This window comes from Callithrix jacchus, chromosome 22 (assembly GCF_049354715.1).
Source record: "Callithrix jacchus isolate 240 chromosome 22, calJac240_pri, whole genome shotgun sequence".
NCBI classification, from domain to species: domain Eukaryota; kingdom Metazoa; phylum Chordata; class Mammalia; order Primates; family Cebidae; genus Callithrix; species Callithrix jacchus.
This window is the reverse complement of record NC_133523.1, coordinates 8067436-8092502: the sequence shown is the minus strand read 5'-3', so window position 1 is coordinate 8092502 and position 25067 is coordinate 8067436. Positions and strand designations below refer to the sequence as shown.

At 51.3% G+C, this 25067-nt stretch overlaps 1 protein-coding gene across 3 annotated transcripts in view; it reads left to right on the top strand.

Moving 5' to 3' along the window:
• Nucleotides 1–2898: 2898 nt before the first annotated feature.
• MYO1F (myosin IF) overlaps nucleotides 2899–25067 on the top strand; it is a 53005-nt gene continuing 30836 nt past the window's right edge. For 2 of the 3 annotated variants that reach the window (XR_013531041.1, XM_035284716.3), the window contains exons 1-6: nucleotides 16248–16340; nucleotides 19129–19266; nucleotides 20588–20677; nucleotides 20760–20854; nucleotides 22140–22227; nucleotides 22339–22428. Coding sequence is in view for 2 of the 3 variants with exons in the window: in XM_035284716.3 (XP_035140607.2) it covers nucleotides 16281–16340; nucleotides 19129–19266; nucleotides 20588–20677; nucleotides 20760–20854; nucleotides 22140–22227; nucleotides 22339–22428 (561 nt within the window). In the remaining variant the exon portion in view is untranslated. Of the gene's footprint in view, nucleotides 3024–16247; nucleotides 16341–19128; nucleotides 19267–20587; nucleotides 20678–20759; nucleotides 20855–22139; nucleotides 22228–22338; nucleotides 22429–25067 lie in introns of those variants that run through there. The other variant, XM_035284717.3, reaches the window with a different exon arrangement.

Sequence of the window (25067 nt, the reverse complement as noted above, 5' to 3'; positions counted from 1 at the left end):
TTTCTGCGAGTGGCGGTGTGTGTGTGTGTCAGTGCATCCAGCAGCCTCCACCCAGGTCTGGAAGGGACCACCCACCCCACTCCCAGGTCTACCCAGAAGCCAAAAAGGGATTTTTTTTTTTTTTTTTTTTTGAGACAAGGTCCCTGTCGCCCAGCTATGCCTATCATAGCTCACTGCAGCCTTGACCTCCTGAGATCAAGCAATCCTCCCACCTCCACCTCCTGAATAGCTGGAACTACAGGCATGCACCACCACAGCTGGCTAATTTTTGCATTGTTTATAGATACACGGTTTCATCATGTCGTCCAGGCTTGTCTCCAACTCCTAGGCTCAAGGCATCCTCCTGCCTTAGCCTCACAAAGTGCTGGGATTACAGGTGTCACCCACCATGCCTGGCCCTCACAGAGGTTCTCTTTTTTTTTTTTTGCAACAGAGTCACAGTCCATCACCAGACTGGAGTGCAGTGGCACGATCTTGGCTCACTGCAACAGCCTCCTGGGTTCAAGTGATTCCCCTGCCTCAGCCTCCCAAGTAGCTGGGATTGCAGATGGATACCACCACACCTGGCTTTTTCGTATTGTAGTAGAGACTGGGTTTCACCATGTTGGCCAGGATGGTCTCGATCTGACCTCGTGACTCACCCTCTTCAGCCTCCTAAAGTGCTGGAATTACAGGCGTAAGCCACAGCGCCCAGTCACAGAGGCTCTGTTAAAGCCACCCTAGTCATCACCTCCCCTGACCTGCCACCCTGGTCACCACACTCCCCGTCACTCCGCAAGCTGCAGCCACGCCAGCCTCCCTGAAATTCTTCAATTGCTCTATGGTCTTCCCATCTCTGGGCCTTTGCTTGAGCTGTTAGCTCGGCCAGGTGCACCCTCCTGCCCCTATTTACCTGTTTTAACTCCAGCTTTCTCATCGGTGTCAGCACAAACATTGCCTCTTCCTAGAAGCCTCCCCTGATGCCCCCAACAAAGTGAGGTTCTCCTACCCATTCATCTTCACTCTAAGTGCCTGGAGACATTGCTGCGAATTGCACGCATCAAGTCTGTCAATTCAGCAAACTCGCTCAGCAGATTCCAAGGGAGATAGGCTCCTTCCCAGCTTTGACCACTAGGGGCGCTGCATCCTGACGTCTTTAAGGAGGATGCGGGTTTATCGCCTTGGACCAAAGATGGATCTGAACCTGGGTCTCGATGGGTGGTGTGGGGAAGTAACCTCTTTGAACTGCCATTTCCGGCTGGGCAGGTTGGCTCACATCTGTAATCCCAGCACTTTGGGAGGCCAAGGTAGGCAGATCACCTGAGGTCGGGAGTTCAAGACCAGCCTGGCCAACATGGAGAAACCTTATCTATACAAAAAATGCAAAACTTTAATCCCAGCTACTTGGGAGGCTGAGGCAGGAGAATCGCTTGAACCTGGGAGGTGGAGGTTGCAGTGAGCTGAGATCGTTCCATTGCACTCCAGCCTGGGCAACAAGAACAAAACTCCATCTCGAAAAAAAAAAAAAAAGAACTGCCATTTCCTCAAATGTCAAGAGGAGCTTCAGGTGGTCGGCTGGTGTCCCAAAGAGCAGCTCATGGCCTAACACGTAGTGGATCCTACATGGACCATGCTCTGCTGGGGGGAACCCGCGTTCCCATTTTACAATGAGAAAAGGGGGTGACTAAGTCATCCAGGAAGTGGCCGAGTTTGTTAAATCCAGATGAACCTGCTTCCTGGTACCCTCCACTCCTGCACACAGATACGTGTGGCTTCTGAGGGTCATCTAAAGAGGGAAGTTGGGCCGGGTGTGGTGGCTCACGCCTGTAATCCCAGCACTTTGGGAGGCCGAGTGGGTAGGATCACCTGAGATCAGGAGTTCAAGATCAGCCTGGCCAACATGGGGAAACTCAGTCTACACTAAAAACACAAAAATTAGCTGGGCATGGTGGTGGATGCCTGTAATCCCAGCTACTCAGGAGGCTGAGACAGGAGAATTGTTTGAACCTGGGAGGTGGAGGTTGTAGTGAGCCAAGATTGCACCACTGCATTCTAGCCTGGTTAAGAGAGCAAGACTCTATCTCCAAAAAAAAAAAAGAAAAGAAAAGAAAAAAATTGGCTGGACACAGGAGCTCACACCTGTAATCCCAACACTTTGGAAGATAGGGTCTTGCTATATTGCCCAGGCTGGTCTCGAACTCCTGGACTCAAGCGATCATCCAACCTCTTGCCCTCCCAAAGTACTGGCATTACAGGCATTGAGCCACCTCTCCTAGAGATGTGGCTCATGGGCCCCGTCCTTGGTTTTAAGAAGAGACTTGCAGCCAGGCACAGTGGCTCACACTTGTAATCCCGGCACCTTGGGAGGCCAAGGTGGGAGGATCATGAAGTCAGGAGTTCAAGACAAGCCTGGCCAATATCGTGAAACCCCATTTCTACTAAAAATACAAAAATTAGCCGGTCATGGTGGCGTGGGCCTGTAGACCCAGTTACTTGGGAGGCTGAGTGAGGCAGGAGAATTGCTTGAACCTGGAAGCAGAGGTTGCAATGAGCCAAGATCACGCCACTACACTCCAGCCTGGACAACAGAGTGAGAATCTATCTCAAAAAATAAATAAATAATAAGATAAAAAGAGACTTGGAAAGCCCAAATGCTTCCTGAATTGCCCAGAAAAGAGGTGATCAGTCTTTCAGCTAGCTGACCTGAATGTTCCTGCTTCAGCCCTGTCCCTGAGGAGTTGGGGAAGGGGCCTCTGAGGTCCAGCAGTGGCTGCCATCTAGCTCTGACCCCACCCTTCAGGCTCAGAGCCCCACAGAATCAGCTCCCCGCCCCCTCCACACCCAGCTTCCCTCCCCGGTGGCCTCGGCCCCTCCCGCCAAAGGAAGTGAGAAGGGGTTGTTGTAAGAGGAACTGAAGCCAGGAGTCCGGTGAAGGGGCAGAAGCAGGGCCATGCCCAAGCCGCCCCCAAGAGCCCCTTGAACCTGCACCTCCATCACAACCCATTCCAGTGCCTCCAGGAGCCCAGACACCCACCCTCACCATGGTAAGTCCTTCAAGGGTGGGCTCTGAAAGTGCCCAAGATGAGGGGCACCAGCCAGGTACAGGTGTCCTGAGAATGACCATCAGAAATTGGGGTGAGGGGAGGGGCATGGTGGACTTTTGTGGGAGAAGGTTTCTCAGTGTGGCTCAGGTGCCCCCAGCATCCCCTACCAGGAAGCAAACTCCCATCTGAAGGTGGTGGGGATGCCAGGGTGCTAGGCAGAGATCCAAGGAACAGAGCAGGATCTGGAAGACAGACGGTGGCCCAGGGAGAATTACAGAGTCTGCAGGGACAAGGACTTGCCCTTCTTTGCTTGCAAATTAAGGGACTCGTTTCCTAGCCCAGCTCGGTACCTGGTCTCCCTGCCTAGCCTCGGGCCAGTCACTTCCCCACTGGTGGCCTCGGTTCTCACAGATGTCATATTTGGAAGTCCGTCTAGATGCAGAAGTTGTTCTTCAGGGGTCTTTCAGTGGGAACATCCTCAGGGGCTGTGGGTTCTGCCACAGAGTCTTCGACTGAGACGGGAAGCTGTGTCTTTGGTGGTGGGCTGGAGTGACGTCCTTGCTGTGCAGGTGACCGGTGGTCACGCTGCAGCAAAGGTAGGAGAGGCTGAATGCGTCCATACTACCATTGGTGGCCATCCCTTATCCCAAGACAAGGATGGCAGCCAGAGATGCTGCTGCCTGTCCAGTTTGAGGTCTGTTGATGGTGGTAAGGGTGAGAAGATGGTTGTGACCATCAGCCTATATCTAGCAGTGTCATAGCACCATAAGACACAAAGCAAGAGGTGGCCAGGGCTGGCTACAAACCCCACCCCACAGCTCTCTGCTGTGCAGACCACTTCAGCTTTCATTTCTTGTCATTCTATCAGTGAGGATGAGAGCGTGTGGCTGGGACAGCAACCACTGCAGGATTCTTGGCAGGTACAGCTTACCAGGGTGGAGTCAGGGATGTAGGGCCAGAGGCAGAGGTTGGGTTCGTCTGAGAGACAACATCTCCACCTTTCAGAAAGCCAGTGAGGGCTGGGCACAGGGGCTCACACCTGTAATCCCAACACTTTGGGAGGCTGAGGCGGGTGGATCACTTGAGGTCAGGAGTTAGAGACCAGTCTGGTCAACATGGTGAAACCCCATCTCTACTAAAAAATACAAAACAAATTAGTCAGGCATGGTGACACACTCCTGTAATCCCAGCTACTTGGGAGGCTGAGGCCAGAGAATAGTTTGAACCCAGGAGGCGGAGGGTGCAGTGAGCCGAGATCACACCGCTGCACTCCAGCCTGAGTGACTGAGTGACAGAGCAGGCTCCATCTCAGAAAGAAAAAAGAAAGAAAGAAAGAAAGAAAGCCGATGAGAAATTGGCATCTCGGAATTCACACCCAAACCATCAGCTCGAGCTCGGAGATTGGTAAGGGAATTCTTCCAAGATGAGAAGCGAGCCAGGGAGGGGCTCAGGTGCTCAAATGGGCAGGGCTTTGATCAAAAGAACACAGGAAGTGATTTGCTTCTTGAAAGAAAAGCAACCCCTCCCCAAGGAAGCCCTGTGAAATGCTTAGTCAACAGTCTGCTTGGCAGACAAGGTCTGGGAGGGGCCAACCATATCGCAGAGGAAGACAGGAGAGAAAAAGTGGAGGAGTGGTGAATGCCAGGAAGATCGCTGGGGGATTCAGTGGAATAATGTTTGTAAAGTCCTTTACAGCAGAGGTCTCCAACCCCGGGGTCCTGGACTGGTATCGGTCCATGTTCTGTTAGGAATCGGGTCACAGAGCAGAAGATGAGCAGCTAGTGAGCACGCCTGAGCTCCGCCTCCTCTCAGATTCTCATAGCATCTCGGATCGCAAACCCTATTGTGAACTGCGCACACGAGGGATCCAGGCTGCGTGCTCCTTATGAAAATCTAATGCCACTAGCCAGGCATCGTGGCTCACACCTGTAATCCCAGCAGTTTGGGAGGCCAAGGCGGGTGGATCACCTGAGATCAGAAGTTGGAGACCAGCCTGGCCAATGTGGCAAAACCCCATCTCTACTAAAAATACAAAAGTCAGTCAGTCGTGGTGGTATGTGACTATAACCCCAGCTACCCAGGAGGCTGAGAGAGGAGAATCGCTTGAAACCAGGAGGCAGAGGTTGCAGTGAGCTGAGAATGCTCCACTACACTCCAGCATGGGCCACAGAGTGAGACTCCATCTCAAAAAAAAAAAAAAAAAAGCAGAAAGAAAAGAAAATCTAGGCCAGGCACTGTGGCTCATGCCTGTAATCCCAGCACTTTGGGAGGCCAAGGCAGGTGGGTCACCTGAGGTCAGGAGTTCAAGACCAGCCTGGTCAACACGGCAAAAACCCATCTCTACTAAACGTACAAAAAATTAGCCAGGTGTGGTGGCAGGCACCTATAGTCCTAGCTACTTGGGAGGCTGAGGAAGGAGAATCACTTGAACCTGGGAGGTGGAGGTTGCAGTGAGCCGAGATCGCGCCATTGCACTCCAGCAACAGTGTGAGACTCCATCTCAAAAAGAAAGAAAGAAAGAAAGAAAATCGAATGCTCCCTTCCACTATTCATGGAAAAATTGTCTTCCATTAAACCAGTCTCTAGTGGCAAAAATGTTGGGGACCATTGCTTTACAGAGCAGATAACAGACGGTTGATCCATAGTAGCTGCCATTGGCTGGAATGACCATTCATTTCTGGATTTAGCAATGGGAATCGATGGAGGTGACGATCGCAGTAACTGAGAAGGAGTGAGCCCCAATTGCTGTGAGAGGTCATTGTTGGGTTGTTGGTGTCATCAGTCGTGCTGGTGATTGTGGCTGTTTCTTATCGCCTGGCTCTTGTGGGTGGGCCGGTGGTGGTGGTTGGTGTTTAATGCTCATTGGTGGTGGATTGTTTTCAGCTGGAAATGTTAGAGATCCTTAGTGACTGGTGGAATGACGGCCGTCAGCGGTTGCTGTTACTTGGAGACTGGGATATTGGTAGTAGCATTTATTTATTGTTGGTTTCTGGTAAGAGGATGATCAGTAATGGCGGTGCTTGTTCAACGTTGAGTTTGAACAGGTAAGGATTGATGATTGCTGGCCGGGCACAGTGGCTCATGCCTGTAACCCAAGCACTTTGGAGGCCAAGGCGGCCGGATCACCTGAGGTCGGGAATTCAAGACCAGCCTGACCAACATGGTAAAACCCCACCTTTTTTAAAAAATAAAAATAAAAAAAAGGATTGATGATTGCTGCTTTCTGGGGTTGCTAATGGAGTTGGTTATGTGTGGTTGTTGATGGCAGTATTGTTTGTTTTGTTTTGTTTTGTTTTGTTTTTGAGGTGGAATTTTGCTCTGTCATCCAGGCTGGAGTGCAATGGTGCGATCTCGGCTCACTGGATTCAAACAATTCTCGTGCCTCAGCCTCCTGAGTAGCTGGGATTAAAAGCACCTGCCACCACGCCCAGCTAATTTTTGTGATTTTAATAGAAACATTGGCCTGGCTGGCCTCAACTCCAAAGCTCAAGTGATCCACCTGCCTTGGCCTTCCAAAGTGCTAGGATTACAGGTATGAGCCACTGTGCCTGGCTGATAACTATATTATTGATAGTGGTTGGGTATTATGGGTCGGTGGTGGTGGTGTTGACTGTGGATGATTGTAAGAAGGCTGATGGTGGAACTGGTCATGGTCTCTGTCTGACATTGGCTAGTCATGGTACCATTAGGTAATTAGTAGTTTCTGTTGGACTTTGAGGACGGTAGGAGAGAGAGAGGAGACAGTCACTGGTTGCCTTTGGTGGTGATGGTAGTGATATAGGGTAATAGCAGTTGTTTCTAAGGTACAGTCACAGAGTCAGGAACAATGGCTCATGCGTGCAATCCCAGCAGTTTGGAAGATAGAGCTAAGAGGATCACTTGAGACCAGGAATTCAAAACCAGCCTAAAAGACATAGTGAGACCCTATCTCTACAAAGCGTTTAAAACTTAGCCAGACGTGGTAGCATGGACCTATGGTCCCAGCTACTTGGGAAGCTGAGGTAGGAGGATCACTTGAGCCCAAAAATTCCAAGCCGCAGTGAGCTGTGACGGCACCACTGCACTCCAGCCTGAGCAACGGAGCCAGACTCCATCTCAAAGCAAATAAATAATATACAGTCACAAAGCAGGGAGACCAGTGATGTGGCTACTTGGTCCAGAATCAGTGGCCATGAGGAAAGGCTGAGACTTAAAAGGAATTTAGGAGGAAGAATCAGTAAGACCTCTAATTGGGCACGAGCACAGTGGTTCATGCCTATAATTCCAGCACTTTGGGAAGCCAAGGCAGGTGACTCACCTGAGGTCATGAGTTTGAGACCAGCCTGGCAAACATGGTAAAACCCCATCTCTACTAAAAATACAAAAATTAGCCAGGTGTTGTGACATACACCTGTAGTCCCAGCTACTCAGGAGACTGAGGCAGCAGAATCGCTTGAACCCAGGAAGCAGAGGTTTCAGTGAGCCGAGATCGCACCACTACATTTCAGCCTGGGCAACAGTGCGAGACTCTGTCTCGGGGGAGAAAAAATGCCTGTCATTGATTGGATGCAAAGAGTGAGCATAGCAATGAATTGGAGACAGGCAGGTTTCTGTCTTGAGGGTTGGGGATCCCATCCCAGAGGATCTTCCCCACAAAGCAGGAGGGGCAAGACCAAAATGCCCCAGCTCCAGCTTCTGTGTGTAGATGTTTGAGGTGGTAGCCACAGACTCTCAGCAATCTCTAGTGATGAGACAGAGCCCAGCTCCAGAAAGACGAAGGTCCCGACATATTGGATGGTGGCTTCTGGGTAAGCAAAAAAGAAGCAGAGTCCAGCGGCCACCTCTGCACCATTCTCCCAGGGATGGGGCAAGCCCGGGAGCCTTTGGAGGTGAGAATTTTTTTTTGTGAGATGGAGTCTTGCTCTGTTACCCAAGCCGGAGTGCAGTGGCAGGATCTCAGCTCACTGCAACCTCCGCCTCCCAGGTTCAAGCGATTCTCCTGCCTCAGCCTCCAGAGTAGCTGGGATTATAAGCACCCACCACCACAACCCACTAATTTTTGTATTTTTAGTAGTGATGGGGTTTCACCATCTTAGCCAGGCTGGTGTCAAACTCCTGGCCTCGTGATCCGCCTGCCTCAGCCTCCCAAAGTGCTGGGATTACAGGCCCAGCCTGGAGGTGAGAATATTGTTGGCACAGTGCAGGGACCCAGAATGTGGCCTAGAGCCCCAATGAACTGGGGGCAAGACTCCAGGGCCACCCCCAGGCACCAGGGCAGGGTCTAGGAGCTGAGAGGTGGCTCTAGCAGCAGCTACAGCAGCTTCACTCACCTCCCGGCAACCACAGCTCACAGGACCGGTGAGGAAGGAAGTGGCTGTTTGGTGGCTGTCTTCCATCTAGAGCTCTTGTTCATCACGCCCAGAAGCAGACAGCCTGGAGCACATGGGGTGAATTGCAAAAGCTCCCTCCTCCAGCCCTTCCTCCTGGCCGACTCAAGGCCACTGTTGATGGGGATGGTGAGGAAGGCCAGCGTTGACACTGGACAGCCTTTGCTTCATTGAATCTACAGAACAGGCCCGTGAGGTCTGCAGCCCTCAATGCTCCCATTTTGTAAATGAGGAAACTGAGGCAGAGAGCTTAGGCGAGCTGCCTGAACAACCTAACGTGGACGAGGACCTTGACTTGGTGACCCCCCAAGGCCATACTATTAATAGCCACCATGGCCAGGCGTGGTAGCTTACACCTATAATTCCAGTGCTGTGGAGGCCAAGGCAGGAGGATCAGGAGCCCAGGAATTCGAGACCAGCCTGAGCAACATAGTGAGACTTTGTCTATACCAAAAAAAAAAAAAGTGTGGTCAGGCGCAGTGGCTCACGCCCATCATCCCAGCCCTTTGGGAGGCCAAGATGGGTGGATCACCAGAGGTCAGGAGTTCGAGACCAGCCTGACCAACATGATGAAACTCCGTCTTTACTAAAAATACAAAAATTAGCTGGATGTGGTGGCGGGCACCTGTAATCTCAGCTTTTTGGGAGGCTGAGGCAGGAGAATCGCTTGAACCCGGGAAGTGGAGGTTGCAGTTAGCCAACATTAAGTCACTGCACTCCAGCCTGGGCAACAAGAGCAAGACTCCATTTCAAAAACAAACAAATAAGGCTGGATGCAATGGCTCACACCTATAATCCCAGCACTTCGGGAAGCCGAGGCAGGTGGATCACCTCAGATCAGGAGTTTGAGACCAGCCTGGCCAACATGGTGAAACCCAGTCTCTACTAAAAATACAAGAATTAGCCAGGCACGCACCTGTAATCCCAGCTACTTGGGAGGCTGAGGCAGGAGAATCACTTGAACCCAGGAGGCAGAGGTTACAATGAGCCGAGATCACGCTGCTGCACTCTAGCCTGGGCAACAGAGCGAGACTCCCTCTCAAAAAAAAAATTAATTAGCCAGGTGTGATGATGCACACTTGTGCTCCCAGCTACTCGGGAGACTGAGGCAGGATTGCTTGAGCCTGGGAGATCGAGGCTGCAGTGATATCAGACCCCTGCATACCAGCCTGAGCAATAGAACAAGACCCTGTCCACAAAAAAACAGGCACCTGGACCACAACCTCCCTTCCTCCTAAAAGATGAGAGACTACCAGGGCTATGTGCAGACCCCACATGCCCTGGGTTCTCCATCCCTCCAACACCATGACTCTGCATTCCAAACAGACTAGAATCCTGGTGTCCACCACACACCCAAGGCCTTTCTGGCTGATGCCTCCTGCAGCCACCACGGATGCTGCCTGGGAAGTTCATGTTGCAAGACCTGCCTCCTACAGGAAGCCCTCCCACCTCTCCATAGTACCCTCCAGCCATGGTCTCCGTGAGCAACTCAGACACCACTTGGGGAACAGAGCCCCCACAAAGGCAGGTTCTAGGCCTGATCCACCCAAGCCTGGTCTCCACCTACCTCCATGCACAGTAGGGGCCCAGGAAGTGAGTTCACTACATGGCAAGCATCCTCCAACCCCAGAGGCGACATCGCCTTGACCACAAACCGTCCCTCCCTCCTGTGAAACTAGGAAAGTTGTCCCCGCCTGCCCCAGTTCTGCCTTCTGCCTTGGTGTACGGAGACCTCTCTGAAGAGCTGAAGGAAGAAGCCACCCGTCCTTCCTACCCCAACCACGTCAAGCCCCTAACTGCCTTTCACAAGAGCCCCGTCAGGTTGAGTCATATTCAGCTTGTGGTCAACTATGACCACAACATCTTCGTTGCATCCCCACCCCCAAGGAAGACACTTACAAACAAACAGTTTTGACTTAACCCATGGAGACTTGGGGGCCACAGAATGAGACAGATACCTGGGAGATAGGGTAGGGGGGCAGTCTCATCCCAATGGTACTTCATTCATTCATTCATTCATTCATTCAACAAGTATGTATTGATCAGACTTTCTAACACTGATGTCTTAAATGCTCTCGGGGTCACAGATGCCAGCACCTCGGTGTCCCTTTTCTCTTTGTTTGCTCATGTACTCCTCTCAGAGACCCCACACAGGGGGTCATTATGAAATCCCTTTGGTTATTGGTGGTTGTTGTCGTCATTGTTGTTGAGATGGAGTCTCGCTCTGTCGCCCAGGCTAGAGTACAGTGGCATGACCTTGGCTCACTGCAACCTCCACCTCCCAGGTTTAAAGGATTCTCCTGCCTCAGCCTCCCAGGTAGCTAAGACTACAGACACCCACCACTATGCCCGGCTAATTTTTGTATTTTTAGTAGACACAGGGTTTTGCCATGTTGGCCAGGCTGGTCTTGAACTCCTGACCTCAAGTGATCTGCCTGCCCCAGCCTCCCATAGTGCTGGGATTACAGGCATAAGCTACCGTGCCCAGCTGAATCCATTTGCAAGATGGGGAAAATGAGGCTTGGAGAAGTGAAGTGACCTCCCTAGGGTCACATAGTCAGTCAACTGTCAAGCCGGGCCTTGACCCCAATCTGTCACATGCCAAAATTTTCAACTGTCCTCCCATACCATATTCACTTGAGCAAAACCCTCTCTCCCTTCAATACAAACAGCTTGTGATATTTACAGTTGGCTGGAGCATGGAGTGTCTGGGGGCCTCTAGTGCCTGGGACAGGTAGAGAGGGAGGGAATGGTAAGAGAAGAGGGCCACTCTGCTGGATGAGGGAAGAGGGGAAGGGCAAGAAGAGGAAGCAAGCGGTCAGAGCCAGGATTGCTGGCAGGCCTAGCCAGACACAACTGACTCCAGTGAGGGGAAGTGGCCTTGGGTCTTAGCTCAGCCTGAATGGCCTGGTGGCCTGAAGGCTGGACTGGCCCCCAAAAGGGAAACGGTGGACATGACCCATCCTCTCCCCATTCCATCCTTATCTGACCTAAGCACCAACCCCAGCAACCTCTGATATAGACCAGGCTGGGACGGACAGCTTCGTGTGTCCTCCCCAAGGTCCTCTCTGCAACTGCTATGTTCCTGCTCTGTGTCCCCGAAGAGGATGCTGAATCTCTCTGTGTTGTGGTTTTCTATTCTATAAAATGGACCCAGCTGGGCTCAGTGGCTCACGCGTGTTATCCTAGCACTTTGGGAGGCCAAGGTGGGTGGATCACGAGGTCAGGAGTTACAGACCAGCCTGGCCAACATGGTGAAACCCCATCTTTACTAAAAATAAAAAAATTAGCCAGGCGTGGTGGGTGGTGCATGCCTGTAACCCCAGCTACTCAGGAGCCTGAGGCAGGAGAATTGCTTGAACTCAGGAGGCAGAGGTTGCAGTGAGCCAAGATCACGCCACTGTACTCCAGCCTGGGCAACAGAGCAAGACTGTGTCTCAAAAAAAAAAAAAAGACCCAGTGATAGAACTGACCTAAGCCAACATGTGTTAAGAGGATAAAATGGAGTAATTCACATAAAAAGCTTAGATCAGGCTCAGTGTGGTGGCTTATGCCTGTAATCCTAGCATTTTCAGAGGCCGAGGCAAGAAGATTGCTTTAGTTCAGGAGTTCAAGACTAGCCTGGGCAACGTAGCAAGACTCTATCTCTATGTGTAAAAATATACATTAAAAAAGTAAATAAAGGCTAGGCACCTTGGCTCACACCTGTAATCCCAGGAGAATCGCTTGACCTCAGGAGGCAGAGGCCGCAGTGAGCCGAGATCACACCACTGCACTCTGGCCTGGGTGACAGAGCAAGACTCTGTCTCAAAGAAAAAAAGAAAAAAAAACAGGAAACGCAGACTCGCTGACCCCACTTCTCCCCACAGCTTCTCCCTCTTCCCCTTCTCAGCCAGATCCTCACGCCTATCTATACCTCCTCACCTCCCAATCCTGCTTCTGACCCTGGGGCCCCTCTCAGTCTCCAATGAGCTCAGACACTCTTCAGGGTTCAGTCGATGGCTCCTAACCCACCCTTGTCCCATCTGGACCTGCACCACCTGGTCCCGGTTTTGCCTCTGACTTCCCTGGTGGTTCCTACTTAGTCCGTCTGTGATGGGTGTAACCTTCAATCCCTCCATGCCACTGCTCCCCAGGACTCTGTCCCCTCCCTGGTTCTTTCCAAAGCACCCCAGGGGCTCAGGGCACCCCAGTCAGCACCCCCTTCTTTTTCTCTTGTTTTCAAGACAGGGTTTCACTCCTGTCACCTAGGCTGAGCGGAATGGCCCAATCTCAGCTCACTGCAACCTCCGCCTCCTGGATTCAAGTGATTCTCCTGCCTCAGCTCCTGAGTAGCTGGGATTACAGGCACCAGCCACCACGTCCAGCTACTTTTTGTATTTTTAGTAGAGATGAGGTTTCACCATGTTGGCCAGGCTGGTCTCAAACTCCTGACCTCAAGTGATTCCCCCCCGCTCAGCCTCCCAAAGTGCTAGTATTACAGGCATGAGCCACCATGCCCAGCCAGCACCCGCTTCTTACAAAAACACCTAATTAGGCCTCCTTTAAATCCCAACATTAACCCCAGACAACGGAACACACCCGACTCCCATAGTTTCGAAAAGAATCAATGTGATTGCCTATAATGCAGAAGTTACAATAAAATGTGTATCCAAATATGAGAGGGTTAAGATCAGGCCAAGGTGTGGTGGCTCATGCCTGTAATCCCAGCACTTTGAGAGGTCAAGGCAGGTGGATCACTTGAGGTCAGGAGTTCAAGACCAGCCTGGCCGACATGGTGAAACACCGTCTCTACTAAAAATACAAAAAATTAGCCGGGCATGGTGATGAGCACCTGTAATCCCAGCTACTTGAGAGGCTGAGGCAGGAGAATCGCTTGAACCCGGGAGGCAGAGGTTGCAGTGAGCCGAGATCACACCACTGCACTCCAGCCTGGGCAACAGAATGAGACTTGATCTTAAAAAGAAAGAAAGAAAGTTCTAAGGTCAGCGGTCGAAGAAGGCCCAGGAATGCCTTCTCACCTGTACACAAGTATGAGAGTCCCACCCACAGATCACTTTTAACGCCACCACCAGCATGACCTTCAGCGAAGTGAGCTTCCAAAATGTTGACTTTGGACAGGCGTCGTGGCTCATGCCTGTAATACCAGCGCTCCGGGAGGCCGAGGCAGGAAGATTGCCTGAGCCCAGGAGTTAGAGACAAGCCTGGGCAACACAGCAAGACCCTGTGTCTATGAAATACTTAAAAATTAGCCAGGCATGGTGGCATGTACCTATAATCTCAGCTACGTGGGAGGCTGAGACAGGAGGCTCACTTGAGCCCAGGAGGTCAAGGCTGCAGTGAGCCATGACCGTGCCACTGCACTCCAGCCTGGGGGACAGAGTGAGTCCCTGTCTCAAAAACCAAAACAAAAAATCCTTCTCAGCACCAGCCCAGCCTCCTATGTGTTTACATAGATGCAGGAACCTGTCTTTTTTTTTTTTTTTTTTTTTTTTTCCCCGAGACCAAGTCTCACTCTCTTTGCCCAGGTTGGAGCGCAGCGGTGCAATCTTGGCTCACTGCAACCTCTGCCTCCTGGGATCAAGCAATTCTCATGCCTCAGCCTCTCCCAAGTAGCTGGGATTACAGGTATACACCAACACACCTGGCTAACATTTTGTGTTTTTAGTAGAGACAGGGTTTCACCATGTTGGTCAAGCTGGTCTTGAATTCCTGACTTTAAGTGATCCACCCACGTCAGCTTCCCAAAGTGCTAGGATTACAGGAGGGAACCACCTCGCCCGGCCAAGAACCTGTTCTTTGCCGTTGAATAGACCCAGGTTCACATCCCACACCCTTGGAAACATACCTGTGTCTTTAGTCAAGTGTCCTCAGGGAAGCCACTGTCCTTCTCAAGCCTCAGTCTCCCTCTGAGCTTACTCCACACTGAGATGGTGTGACGATGGCTGGTAACATCAATGATCTACATTCCCCAAATCAGGCACAGCATAGGTGCTCCGTGAGGGTTAATTCTGCTAAATGCCGCTCAGCCTGGGTCTATCCTCATGACCACTCAGGCTTGGGGAGGGGCACCAGCCCTCCATCCCACCTTGTTCCCCAAAGCAGTTCATCCTCTCCTCAACCCAAGGAAGTGGAGCTGCTACTCCCTTTTTTTTTTTTTTTTTGAGATGGAGTCTAGCTCTTTTGCCAGGCTGGAGCATGGTGGCACGATCTCAGCTCACTGCAACCTCTGCCTCCCAGGATCATGAGATTCTCCTGCCTCAACCTCCCAAGTAGCTGAGACTATAGGCGCCCGCCACCATGCCTGGCTAATTTTTTGTATTTTTAGTAAAGACGGGGTTTCACCATGCTAGCCAGGATACTCTTGATCTCCTGACCTCGTGGTCCACCCACCTTGGCCTCCCAAAGTGCTGGGATTACAGGTGTGAGCCACCACACCTGGCCTGCTTCTCCCTTTTTACAGATGAGACAATGGAGACTTAAAGCTGTATCTGTTTGCCCAGTCAGGATTAGAACCCAGATCTACCCTCATGCCAAAGGCTTATTTAATGCCCATGGGCATTTCTTGACAACCCCACCTCTAGCTGTGAGCATGTCCAGAATCTGACCATGTACTGCCACCCCGCACCCAATCAAGAATATTCTGTGGCTCCCCAGTACCCCCAGGAGAGACCAGCTTCACTTCTGCCTTACAGTTGCTCATATGGACCCTTCTGCTTCCGCCCTGCCTGTAGCCCTGGAACCCACTGGCAAACACGGTCCACTTCAAAGACTTCAATCCCAGGCTGGACACAGTGGCTCATGCCTGTAATCACAGCAGTTTGGGAGGTCAAGGCGGGAAGGTCGCTTGAGCTCAGGAGTTCAAGACCAGAGACAAAACCCTGTCTCTACCAAAAATACAAACAATTATAGTCCCAGCTACTCAGGAGGCTGAGGTGGGAAGATCGCTTGAGCCCAGGAAGTGGAGGTGGCAGTTAGCCATGGTTGCACTACTGCAACCCATCTGGCCTGGACAACACAGTGAGACCCCATCTCAAAAAAAAAAAAAAACTTCAATTACCAGCTTCATTTGCTCTGGAGGGTTTTGCTCTGAATCTGGTTTCTTTCTTTGCCTTTGTCCCTTGTTCATTTTATAGAGAAACAACTCAGCCCCAGTCTCTGCCTCCAGGAGCTCCTGGACTGAAAATGGGAAGCTTCCAGGAGGAGAGACATCTTACCTGACCATGAGTTCCCCAAATGAGGGAGCTCCAAGTTGCCATCACTCCTATCTGTCAGACTCCTCCTTTGCAAAGATGTACTGAATAGAGACAGAGTGAGCCTGGGAAAGCCAGAGTGTTTAAGGCACTAGATAAATTCGGTCGAGCTCAAAGGAGAGGGCAACCCAGGCTTCCTGGGAGAGGAGTTTTTTGGTGAGCACATGCCTCAGCCTCCTCCATGGGGCCTAAAGAAAGTGTCATCCGGGTCAGACAAGGTGGCTCATGCCTGAAATCCCACCACTTTGGGAGGCTGAGGTGGGAGGATCATTTGAGGCCAGAAGTTCAAAACCAGCCTGGGCAACATAGCAAGACCCCATCAATACAAAAAAATTTAAATATTAGTGCCAGGCATTGTGGCATGCACCTGTGGTCCCAGGAGGCTGAGGTGAGAGGATCTCTTGAGCTCAGGAGGTCAGGGCTGCAGTGAGCTATGATCGTGCCACTGCACTCCAGCCTGGGTGACAGAGCTAGACTCTGACTAAAAAAAAAAAAAAAGAAAGAAAGAAAAAGAAAAGAAAAACAGTACACAGAGGACAGAGCAGGCCGCAGCAGAGACAGCAGGGAGGCAGGGCCAGGAGTGGAGGGTGGAGCTGAGGAAGGTCACACGCAGGCACAGAAGGCAGAGGTCACAGCACATGGTGGCCTGGAGGAGCTCGAAGGGACTGGCTGGGATGTGTGACCACAAAAGAGGAGAGGTGAGAGGGGGGAAGGAAGGAGGCCGCCTGGCAGCAGTGGGTCAAAGTGGGTCAAATGTCACAGAGAAGTCAAGGACTGGCCTGGGACTGGGGAGGGGACGGGGGATGGGAAAGGAAGAGGCTGGGAGGCTGGCGGGAAGTGAGAACCGGAATACACCCATTCTCCACCAAGCTGCCCAGTCTCCCTGCTCTGCTCCCGCAGCCTGCAGATCCCTAAGTACCCTGTCCCCGCCAAGCCTGTCATCCTTCATCGGGAATAAGGGGCACTAGGTGGAGTGATGGCTGAACAGAGACCAGAGGAGAGGGCTGAGGGGCTAGGTGTGGTGGCTCAGGCCTATAATCTCACCACTTTGGGAGACTGAGGCAGATGAATCCATTGAGCCCAGGAGTTCAAGAGCAGTTGTGGCAACACAGACCCCATCTCTACAAAAAATACAAAAGGTATCCAGGCATGGTGGCACAGGTCTGTAGTCGCAGCTATTTGGGAGGCTGCGGTGTGGCGGGAGGATTGCTTGAGCCCAGGAGGTCAAGGCTGCATGGAGCTGTGATTGTCCCACTGAACTCCAGCCTGGGCGACAGAGCAAGACCCTGTCTCAAAACTTTTTATTTATTTATTTTACGGTTTTTTAGTTTGTTTGTTTTGAGACAGAGTCTCACTCTGTCATCCAGGCTGGAGTGTAGTAGCAAAATATCAGCTCACTGCAACCTCTGCATCCGGGGTTCAGGTGATTCTTCTGCCTCAGCCTTCCTAGCAGCTGCAATTACAGGTGCCCACCACCACGCCCGGCTAATTTTTGTATTTTTAGTAGAGACAGGGTTTCACCATGTTGGCCAGGCTGGTCTAACTCCTGATCTCAAGTGACCCACCCACCTTGGCCTCCCAAAGTGTTGGGATTATAGGCGTGAGCCACCACACCCAGGCTTTTTTTTTTTTTTAATTTTTTTTGTTTTCTTGAGACACTGTTTTTAGGCTGAAGTGCAGTGATGTGATCATGGCTCACTGCAGCCTCGACTTCCTGGGCTCAACTGACCCTCCCACCTCAGCCTTCAGGGTAGCTAGACCCGCAGATGTGCGCCACCACTCTTGTCTAATTTTTCTATTTTTTGTAGAGACGGTGGGGAGGTGTCTTCTTATGTTGCCCAGGATGGTCTTGAACTCCTGGCTTCAGGCAGTCTTCCTGCCTCAGCCTCCCAAAGTGCTGGGATTACAGGTGTGAGCCATTGCATCTGGCCCCAATGATCTTTTACTGTTCTCATAGTTTTGCCTTTCCCAGAATGCCCTACAGTTGGGTTCAGACAGTTCGCACCCTTTTCAGATTGGCCAGAATGCCCTACAGTTGGGTTCAGACAGTTCGCACCCTTTTCAGATTGGCCAGAATGCCCTACAGTTGGGTTCAGACAGTTCGCACCCTTTTCAGATTGGCTCCTTTTACTTAGTGATCCGTATTTAAGTTTCCCCCATGTCTTTTCATGGCTTGAGAACTCTTGTTTGTTTGTTGGGTTGAGACAGTTTCACTCTTGTCTTCGAGGCCGGAGTGCAATGGTGCAATCTCAGCTCTCTGCAACCTCTGCCTCCTGAGTTCAAGCAATTCTCTTGTCTCAGCTTCCTGAGTAAGAGGAATTACAGGTGCCTGCCTCTATACCTGGCTAATTTTTGATATTTTTAGTATCAACAGGGTTTCACCACGTTGACCAAGCTGGGCTCGGACTCCTGACCTTGGGTGATCCACCTGCCTCGGCCTCCCAACGTGCTGGGATTACAGGCATGAGCCAACGAGTTCGGTCTTTTCTTTTCCTTTTTTTTTGAGACAGAGTCTTGCTCTGTCACCAGGCTGGAGGGCAGTGATGCAATCTTGGCTCACTGCAACCTCCGCCTCCCAGGTTCAAGTGATTCTCCTGCCTCAGCCTCCCACGTAGCTGGGGTTATAAGCATGTGCCACCACACCCAGATAATTTTTGTATGTTAGTAGAGACGGGGTTTCACCATGTTAGCCAGGATGGTCTCGATCTCTTGACCTCGTGATCCCCGCCTTGGCCTCCCAAAGGGCTGGGATTACAGGCGTGAGTCACCATGCCTGGTCTTTTTTTTTTTTTTTTTTTTTTTTAAATAGAGGCAGGGCCTTGCTATGTTGCCCAGGTTGATATCCAACTCCTGGCCTCAAGCAATCCTTCTGCCCCAACCTCCCAATGTGCTGGGATTACAGGTCTGAGCCATTGCACCTGGTGTAAAAAAAAAATTTTAATGAAAAAAATAAATAAATAAAGAGGCCAGGCAAGATGGCTCATGCCTGTGATCCCAGCACTTTGGGAAGCCGAGATGGTGGATCACTTGAGGTCAGGAGTTCCAGACCAGCCAGGCCAATGTAGCGAAGCCCCGTCTCTACCAAAAATATAAAATATTAGCCAGGCGTGGTGGCAGGTGCCTGTAATCCCAGCTATTTGGGAGGCTGAGGCAGGAGAATTGCTTAAACCTGTGGGGCTGGAGGTTGCAGTGAGCTGAGATCACACCACAGCACTCCGTCCTGAGCGACAGAGCGAGACTCCATCTCAAAATAAATAAACAAGATAAAAATAAAAAGAGAGGGCTGAGGGCTGGATCTGAGCTGTGCATCTTCTGTCCGGAGACAGGGGGCGTGGCTTGAACCCTGCCAGCCTTACCCTGAGGTGGGGAAGGAGGAATGCAGGTGGGGCGGGGGAGGTGGGACAGAACCCAGAAGCTGCTGGCGTTGGTGAGCCAGACGCCTCGTCCCCATGCAGGAGCTCACCCCGACCCCCCGTCCCCCTCCAGGGCAGCAAGGAGCGCTTCCACTGGCAGAGCCACAACGTGAAGCAGAGCGGCGTGGACGACATGGTGCTCCTGCCCCAGATCACCGAAGACGCCATCGCTGGCAACCTCCGGAAGCGCTTCATGGACGACTACATCTTCGTACCCTGGGCCTAGGAGGGGGATAGGCAGGCAGGGAAGGAGTGGATGGCTGGGCCATGGGCTGGTCCATGGACCGAGTGGAGGCTGGAGGACCAGAGAGGGAGGGCCGGGAGCGCACTGGGAGATGAGACAGAGGACAGACGGAGGGACAGCGGGGCTCTGGTTGGAGGCAGCTGTGGCTGCCACTGCTCCCTCTGTCCTGGGGAAGCTTAGCCCCCGCGGGTTCCGTTTCTCTCCTTCCAGATCCAAACTTGTTTTTTCTCCTTTTCTTTTTATCTCCGCCCCTCCCCCCGCCCCCGCCCCGAGATGGAGTCTTGCTCGGTTACCCAGGCCGGAGTTCAGCCGCACCAATTCGGCTCACTGCAACCGCCCCCTCCCAAGCAAGCGATTCTCCTGCCTTAGCCTCCTTAGCAGCTGGAACTACAGGCATGAGCCACCACACCCGGCTAATTTTTTTTTTTTTTTTTTGAGTTTTTTTGTTTTGTTTTTTGAGACAGAGTTTGGCTCTTGTTGTCCAGACTGGAGTGCAATGGTGCAGTCACAGCTCGCTGTAACCTCCACCTCCCAGGTTCAAGCAATTCTCCCGTTTAGCCTTCCAAGAAGCTGGGATTACAGACATGTGCCATCACGCCTAATTTTGTTTTTGTTTTTGTTTTTTGGGTTTGTTTTGTTTTTTGAAACAGAGTTTGGCTCTTGTTGCCCAGACTGGAGTGCAATGGTGCGATCTCAGCTCACTGTAACTTCTGCCTCCCGGGTTCAAGCCATTCTCCTGCCTCAGCCTCTCAAGTAGCCAGGATTACAGGCATGCGCCACCACGCCTGGCTAATGTTTATTTTGTTTTTGTTTTGGGGTTTTTTTGTTTTGTTTTGTTTTGCTTTTTTTGAGACGGAGTTTGGCTCTTGTTGCCCAGGCTGGAGTGCAACGGCCCGATCTCAGCTCACTGCAACCTCCGCCTCCCAGGTTCAAGCGATTCCCCTGCCTTAGCTTCTCAAGTAGCCAGGATTACAGGCAAGCGCCACCATGCCTGGCTAATTGTTAGTGTTTTTAGTAGAAAAAGGATTTCACCATGTTGGCCAGGCTGGTCTCGATCTCCTGACCTCAAGTGATCCACCTGCCTCGGCCTCCCAGAGTGCTGGGATGACAGGTGTGAGCCACCGAGCCCGGCCAACCCTTTTTCCAAGAGACTCAAGGTGTATCTGATATCTCCATCTCTTCTACCTCCAAGCAGTGGAGCTCTGGGAATCCCTGGGTGGGGGCAGGATGAACGGACAGGAAGGACAAAACTTACCAGTATTCAGCATGACCCTTAACCATCCCTCAGACCTACATCGGCTCCGTGCTCATCTCCGTAAACCCCTTCAAGCAGATGCCTTACTTCACAGACCGAGAGATCGACCTCTACCAGGGCGCGGTGAGGCCGGGGCTGGGTGGGAGGCATAACCCCGAGACCCCTGGCCACCAGCCCTGGGCTGAGACCTGACCTCCCCTTCCAGGCCCAGTACGAGAATCCCCCACACATCTACGCCCTCACGGACAACATGTACCGGAACATGCTCATCGACTGTGAGAACCAGTGTGTCATTATTAGGTATGGATGGGGTTGCGGGGGGCCACAGACCCTGCTGCCTGGGCCCCCACTGAAACATCATCACTGCCCCCAGGGAGGTTATCCTGAAACTCCCCATCTGAACAGAGCCCTGCTGTCCCTCTTTGCCCTCACCCTGTTTTATTTTTCTTATCACCATCTGACTCATGATGTATTTTATTTGTTCATTCTGCTATTGTTGGTCTGTCTCCTCTAAATGTCACCTCAGGCCACGAGTGTTGGCTCACGCTTGTAATCCCAGCACTTTGGGAGGCCAAGACAAGAGGATTTCTTAAGGTCAGAAGTTCAAGACCAGCCTGGGCAACATAGCAACACCCTGTCTCTATCACGCCTGTAATCCCAGCACTTTGGGAGGCCGAGGTGGGTGGATCACGAGGTCAAGAGATCGAGACCATCCTGGCCAACATGGTGAAACCCTGTCTCTACTAAAACTAGAAAAATTAGCTGGGGGTGGTGGTACATGACTGTAATCCCAGATACTCAGGAGGCTGAGGCAGGAGAATTGCTTAAACCCAGGAGGCAGAGGGAACAGTAAGCTGAGATTACAGCACTGCACTCCAGCCTGGTGATAGTGAGACCCTGTCTCAAAAAAATAAAATGAAATAATTAGCCAGGCACGGTGGTGCACACCTGTAGTCCCCAGCTACTCGGGAGGCTGAGGGGGGAGGATTGCTTGAGCCCAGGAGTCCCAGGCAGCAACAGGCGCTATGTGCTATGATCACCACTGTACTCCAGCCTGGGCAACAGAGTGAGACCCCATCTCAGTCAATCTATGCCAGGTCTATGAGAGCAGAGATTGTGTGTGTGTGTGTGTGTGTGTGTGTGTGTGTCTCACTCTGTCACCTAGGCTGGAGTGCAGTGGCACAATCTCGGCATCTCAGCTCACTGCAACCTCTGCTTCCCAGGTTTAAGTAATTATCCTGCCTCAGCCTCCCAAGTGGCTAGAATTATAAGTACCCACCACCATATCCGGCTAATTTTTGTATTTTAGTAGAGATGGAGTTTCCCATGTTGGCCAAGCTGGTCTCAAACTCCTGACCTCAAGTGATCCGCCCTGTTCAGCCTCCCAAAATGCTGAGATTACAGGAGCCACCACACCCAGCATGAGAGCAGAGATTTTTATCTGTCTTGTTCACTATGGTATTCCCGGTACCCAGAATACTGGCAGGCATGCAGTAGGTGCTCAATGAATGAATGGTCAGTCACTAAAAAGGGCTCTTCCCCACAACCCCATCCACTGATCATTTATTCCTCTGTTCATCCCCAGTGGAGAGAGTGGAGCTGGGAAGACAGTGGCAGCCAAATACATCATGGGGTACATCTCCAAGGTGTCTGGCGGAGGCGAGAAGGTCCAGGTGAGGCAAGGGTGAGCTGGGTCACCCTCACCTACACAGCAGTGCAGCCCCGCCCATCCGCACTCCTGCCCCAGTCTGACCTCTTCCCACCCCACCTGCCTCTGCCCCCAGCACGTCAAAGATATCATCCTGCAGTCCAACCCGCTGCTCGAGGCCTTCGGCAACGCCAAGACTGTGCGCAACAACAATTCCAGCCGCTTTGTGAGTCTCTGCAGCCCTGCTTGGAGCCCTGCTCCCTCCATGCTGACCTTTATACACACACACCCACACATACACACACCTGCATTGCAAGGACAACAGCCCAGTGGAAACTCAGCAGGAAATACCTACTCCTGAATGGGACACTCACTTCCTGCTCATGGTCTGTTTTAAAAGAGAGTCCCCCATTGGCAGAACTGTGGAGGCCATGACACTCCTGTGTAACATTCTTAAATGCTCCCCTGGCTGCAGCCATGCTACATTGTTCCTATTCACATTTCAGGTCCAATTTATTCCCTTTTTTTTTTTTTTGAAACAGAGTCTCACTCTGTTGCCCAGGCTGGAGTACAGTGGCACAATCTTGGCCACTGCACTCCAGCCTGGGCAACAGAGTGAAGCCACCACACCCAGCCTCATTCCTTCTTTCAGCAATAGTTCTGGGACTCATTCTTTGTGTGGGTGCTGTGCTAGGCCCAGTGGAAGATAGGATAGGTAAACAGATCTGGATTTAGGGTCGGATTCTGTCATTGTGAGCTGTGTGGCCTGGGCAAAAAAAAAATCATCACGACTTCCTGAATTTACTCTGTTTGCTCGTCCATAAAATGAGGATGATGTTAATATCCATCTCATAAACTTCAATATTATGCCTGCACATGGAAATGGTTTAATAAATTCCATATACTCAGGCCAGGTGTAGGGGCTCACACCTGTAATCCCAGCACTTAGGGAGGCCAAGGCAGGCAGATCACCTGAGGTCAGGAGTTCAAGACCAGCCTGGCCAAAACAGTGAAACCCTGTCTCTACTAAAAATACAAAAATTAGCCCAGTGTGGTGGCGCATGCTTGTAGTCCCAGCTACTCGGGAGGCTGAGGCAGGAGAATTGCTTGAAACTGGGAGGCAAAAGTTGCAGTGAACTAAGATCATGCCACTGCACTCCAGACTGGACAATAGAGCAAATCCATCTCAAAAAATATAATAAAATAAAATATATCCCAATCGATATACAGAGCATCAACATCATCCAAAAAAGTCCCCTGATGTCCTTTTCTAGTCCATCTCTACTCCCAGCCTACCCCATATCCAACCATTCTCCTGAATTTATTTCAGTATTACTTAGTTTCACCATTCTAGAACTTCATACAAATGGAATTACATAGTGTGTGTTTTCAAATAATGATACACAGCCAGCCACAGCGGCTTACGTCTGTAATCCCAACACTTTGGGAGGCCGAGGTGGGTGGATCACTTGAGGCCAGGAGCTCAAGACCAGCCTGGGCAACATGGTGAAACCCTGTCCTTACTAAAAATACAACAATTAGCCAGGTGTGATGGCAGGTGCCTGGGAGGCTGTGGCAGGAGAATCGCTTGAACCTGGAGAACAAAGGTTGCAGTGAGACATGCCACTGCAGCCTAGCCTGAGCAATAGAATAAGACTCTCCCTCAAAGACAAAATAAAATAAAATACTGATATACACAGAAGCATGCATGAATTTCAAAAACATGTTACACTACTTTATAAAATTTTTTTTTGAGATGAAGTTTTGCTCTTGTTGCCCAGGCTAGAGTGCAATGGTGCGATCTTGGCTCACCACAGCCTCCATCTTCTGGGTTCAAGCAATTCTTCTGCCTCAGCCTCCCAAGTAGCTGGGATTACAGGCATGCGCCACCACACCCGGCTAATTTTGTATTTTTAGTAGAGATGGAGTTTCTCTATGTTGGTCAGGCTGGTCTCAAACTCCCCACCCCAGGTGATCCACCCTCCTCAGCCTCCCAAAGTGCTGGGATTACGGGTGTGAACTACCACACCAGGCCCATATAATTTTTAAAAAACAATTTTTTGGAGATGGGATTTCACTATGTTGCCCAGGCTGGTCTTGAATTCCTGGCCCAAGTGATCCTCCCACCTCAGCTTCCCAAATAGCTGGGACTATACTGCATCAGGTCATTTTATATAATTTTCTTTTAGATGGAATCTCACTTGTTGCCAGGCTGGAGTGCAATGGCACAATCTCAGCTTGCCACAGCCTCCACCTCCCAGGTTCAAGCAATTCTCCTGCCTCAGCCTCCCGAGTAGCTGGGACTACAGGTGTGCACCACCATGCCCGGCTAATTTTTTGTATTTTTAGTAGAGACAGGGTTTCACCATGTTGGCTAGGATAATCTCGATCTCTTGATCTTGTGATCTGCCCACCTCAGCCTCCCAAAGTGTTGGGATTACAGACGTGAGCCACCGTACCCAGCCCATTTTATATAATTTTATTATACAGTAAAATAAGTATGTTACATATCACCGGTGTTTCATTGTATAGCATGCTGGTATCACTTGTGTTGTTATTGAAAGGAGATGACGGAGAGGAGAAGCAGGGAACTTCTTTGCCCTCCAACCTCTGGCCAGAGCAAATTCCAGATGGTGTCACAGACCAAAGAAGAGAGACTTGTAAGGCCCTTGCTCTGGCATCAGGGAGGACGTAAGGGAGATACCCATGGTCACTGGGACCAGGAGCATCCCATGGAGACATGGAGGCCTCTGTGTTGTGGTGGAGGGACTGCGGGTCAGGTCAATACAATACAATGCCTCCACGTGCCAGGCACAGGACTGGTTATGCTGAGTGAGGGCTTGGAGCTTCACAGAGGGAGGAAAG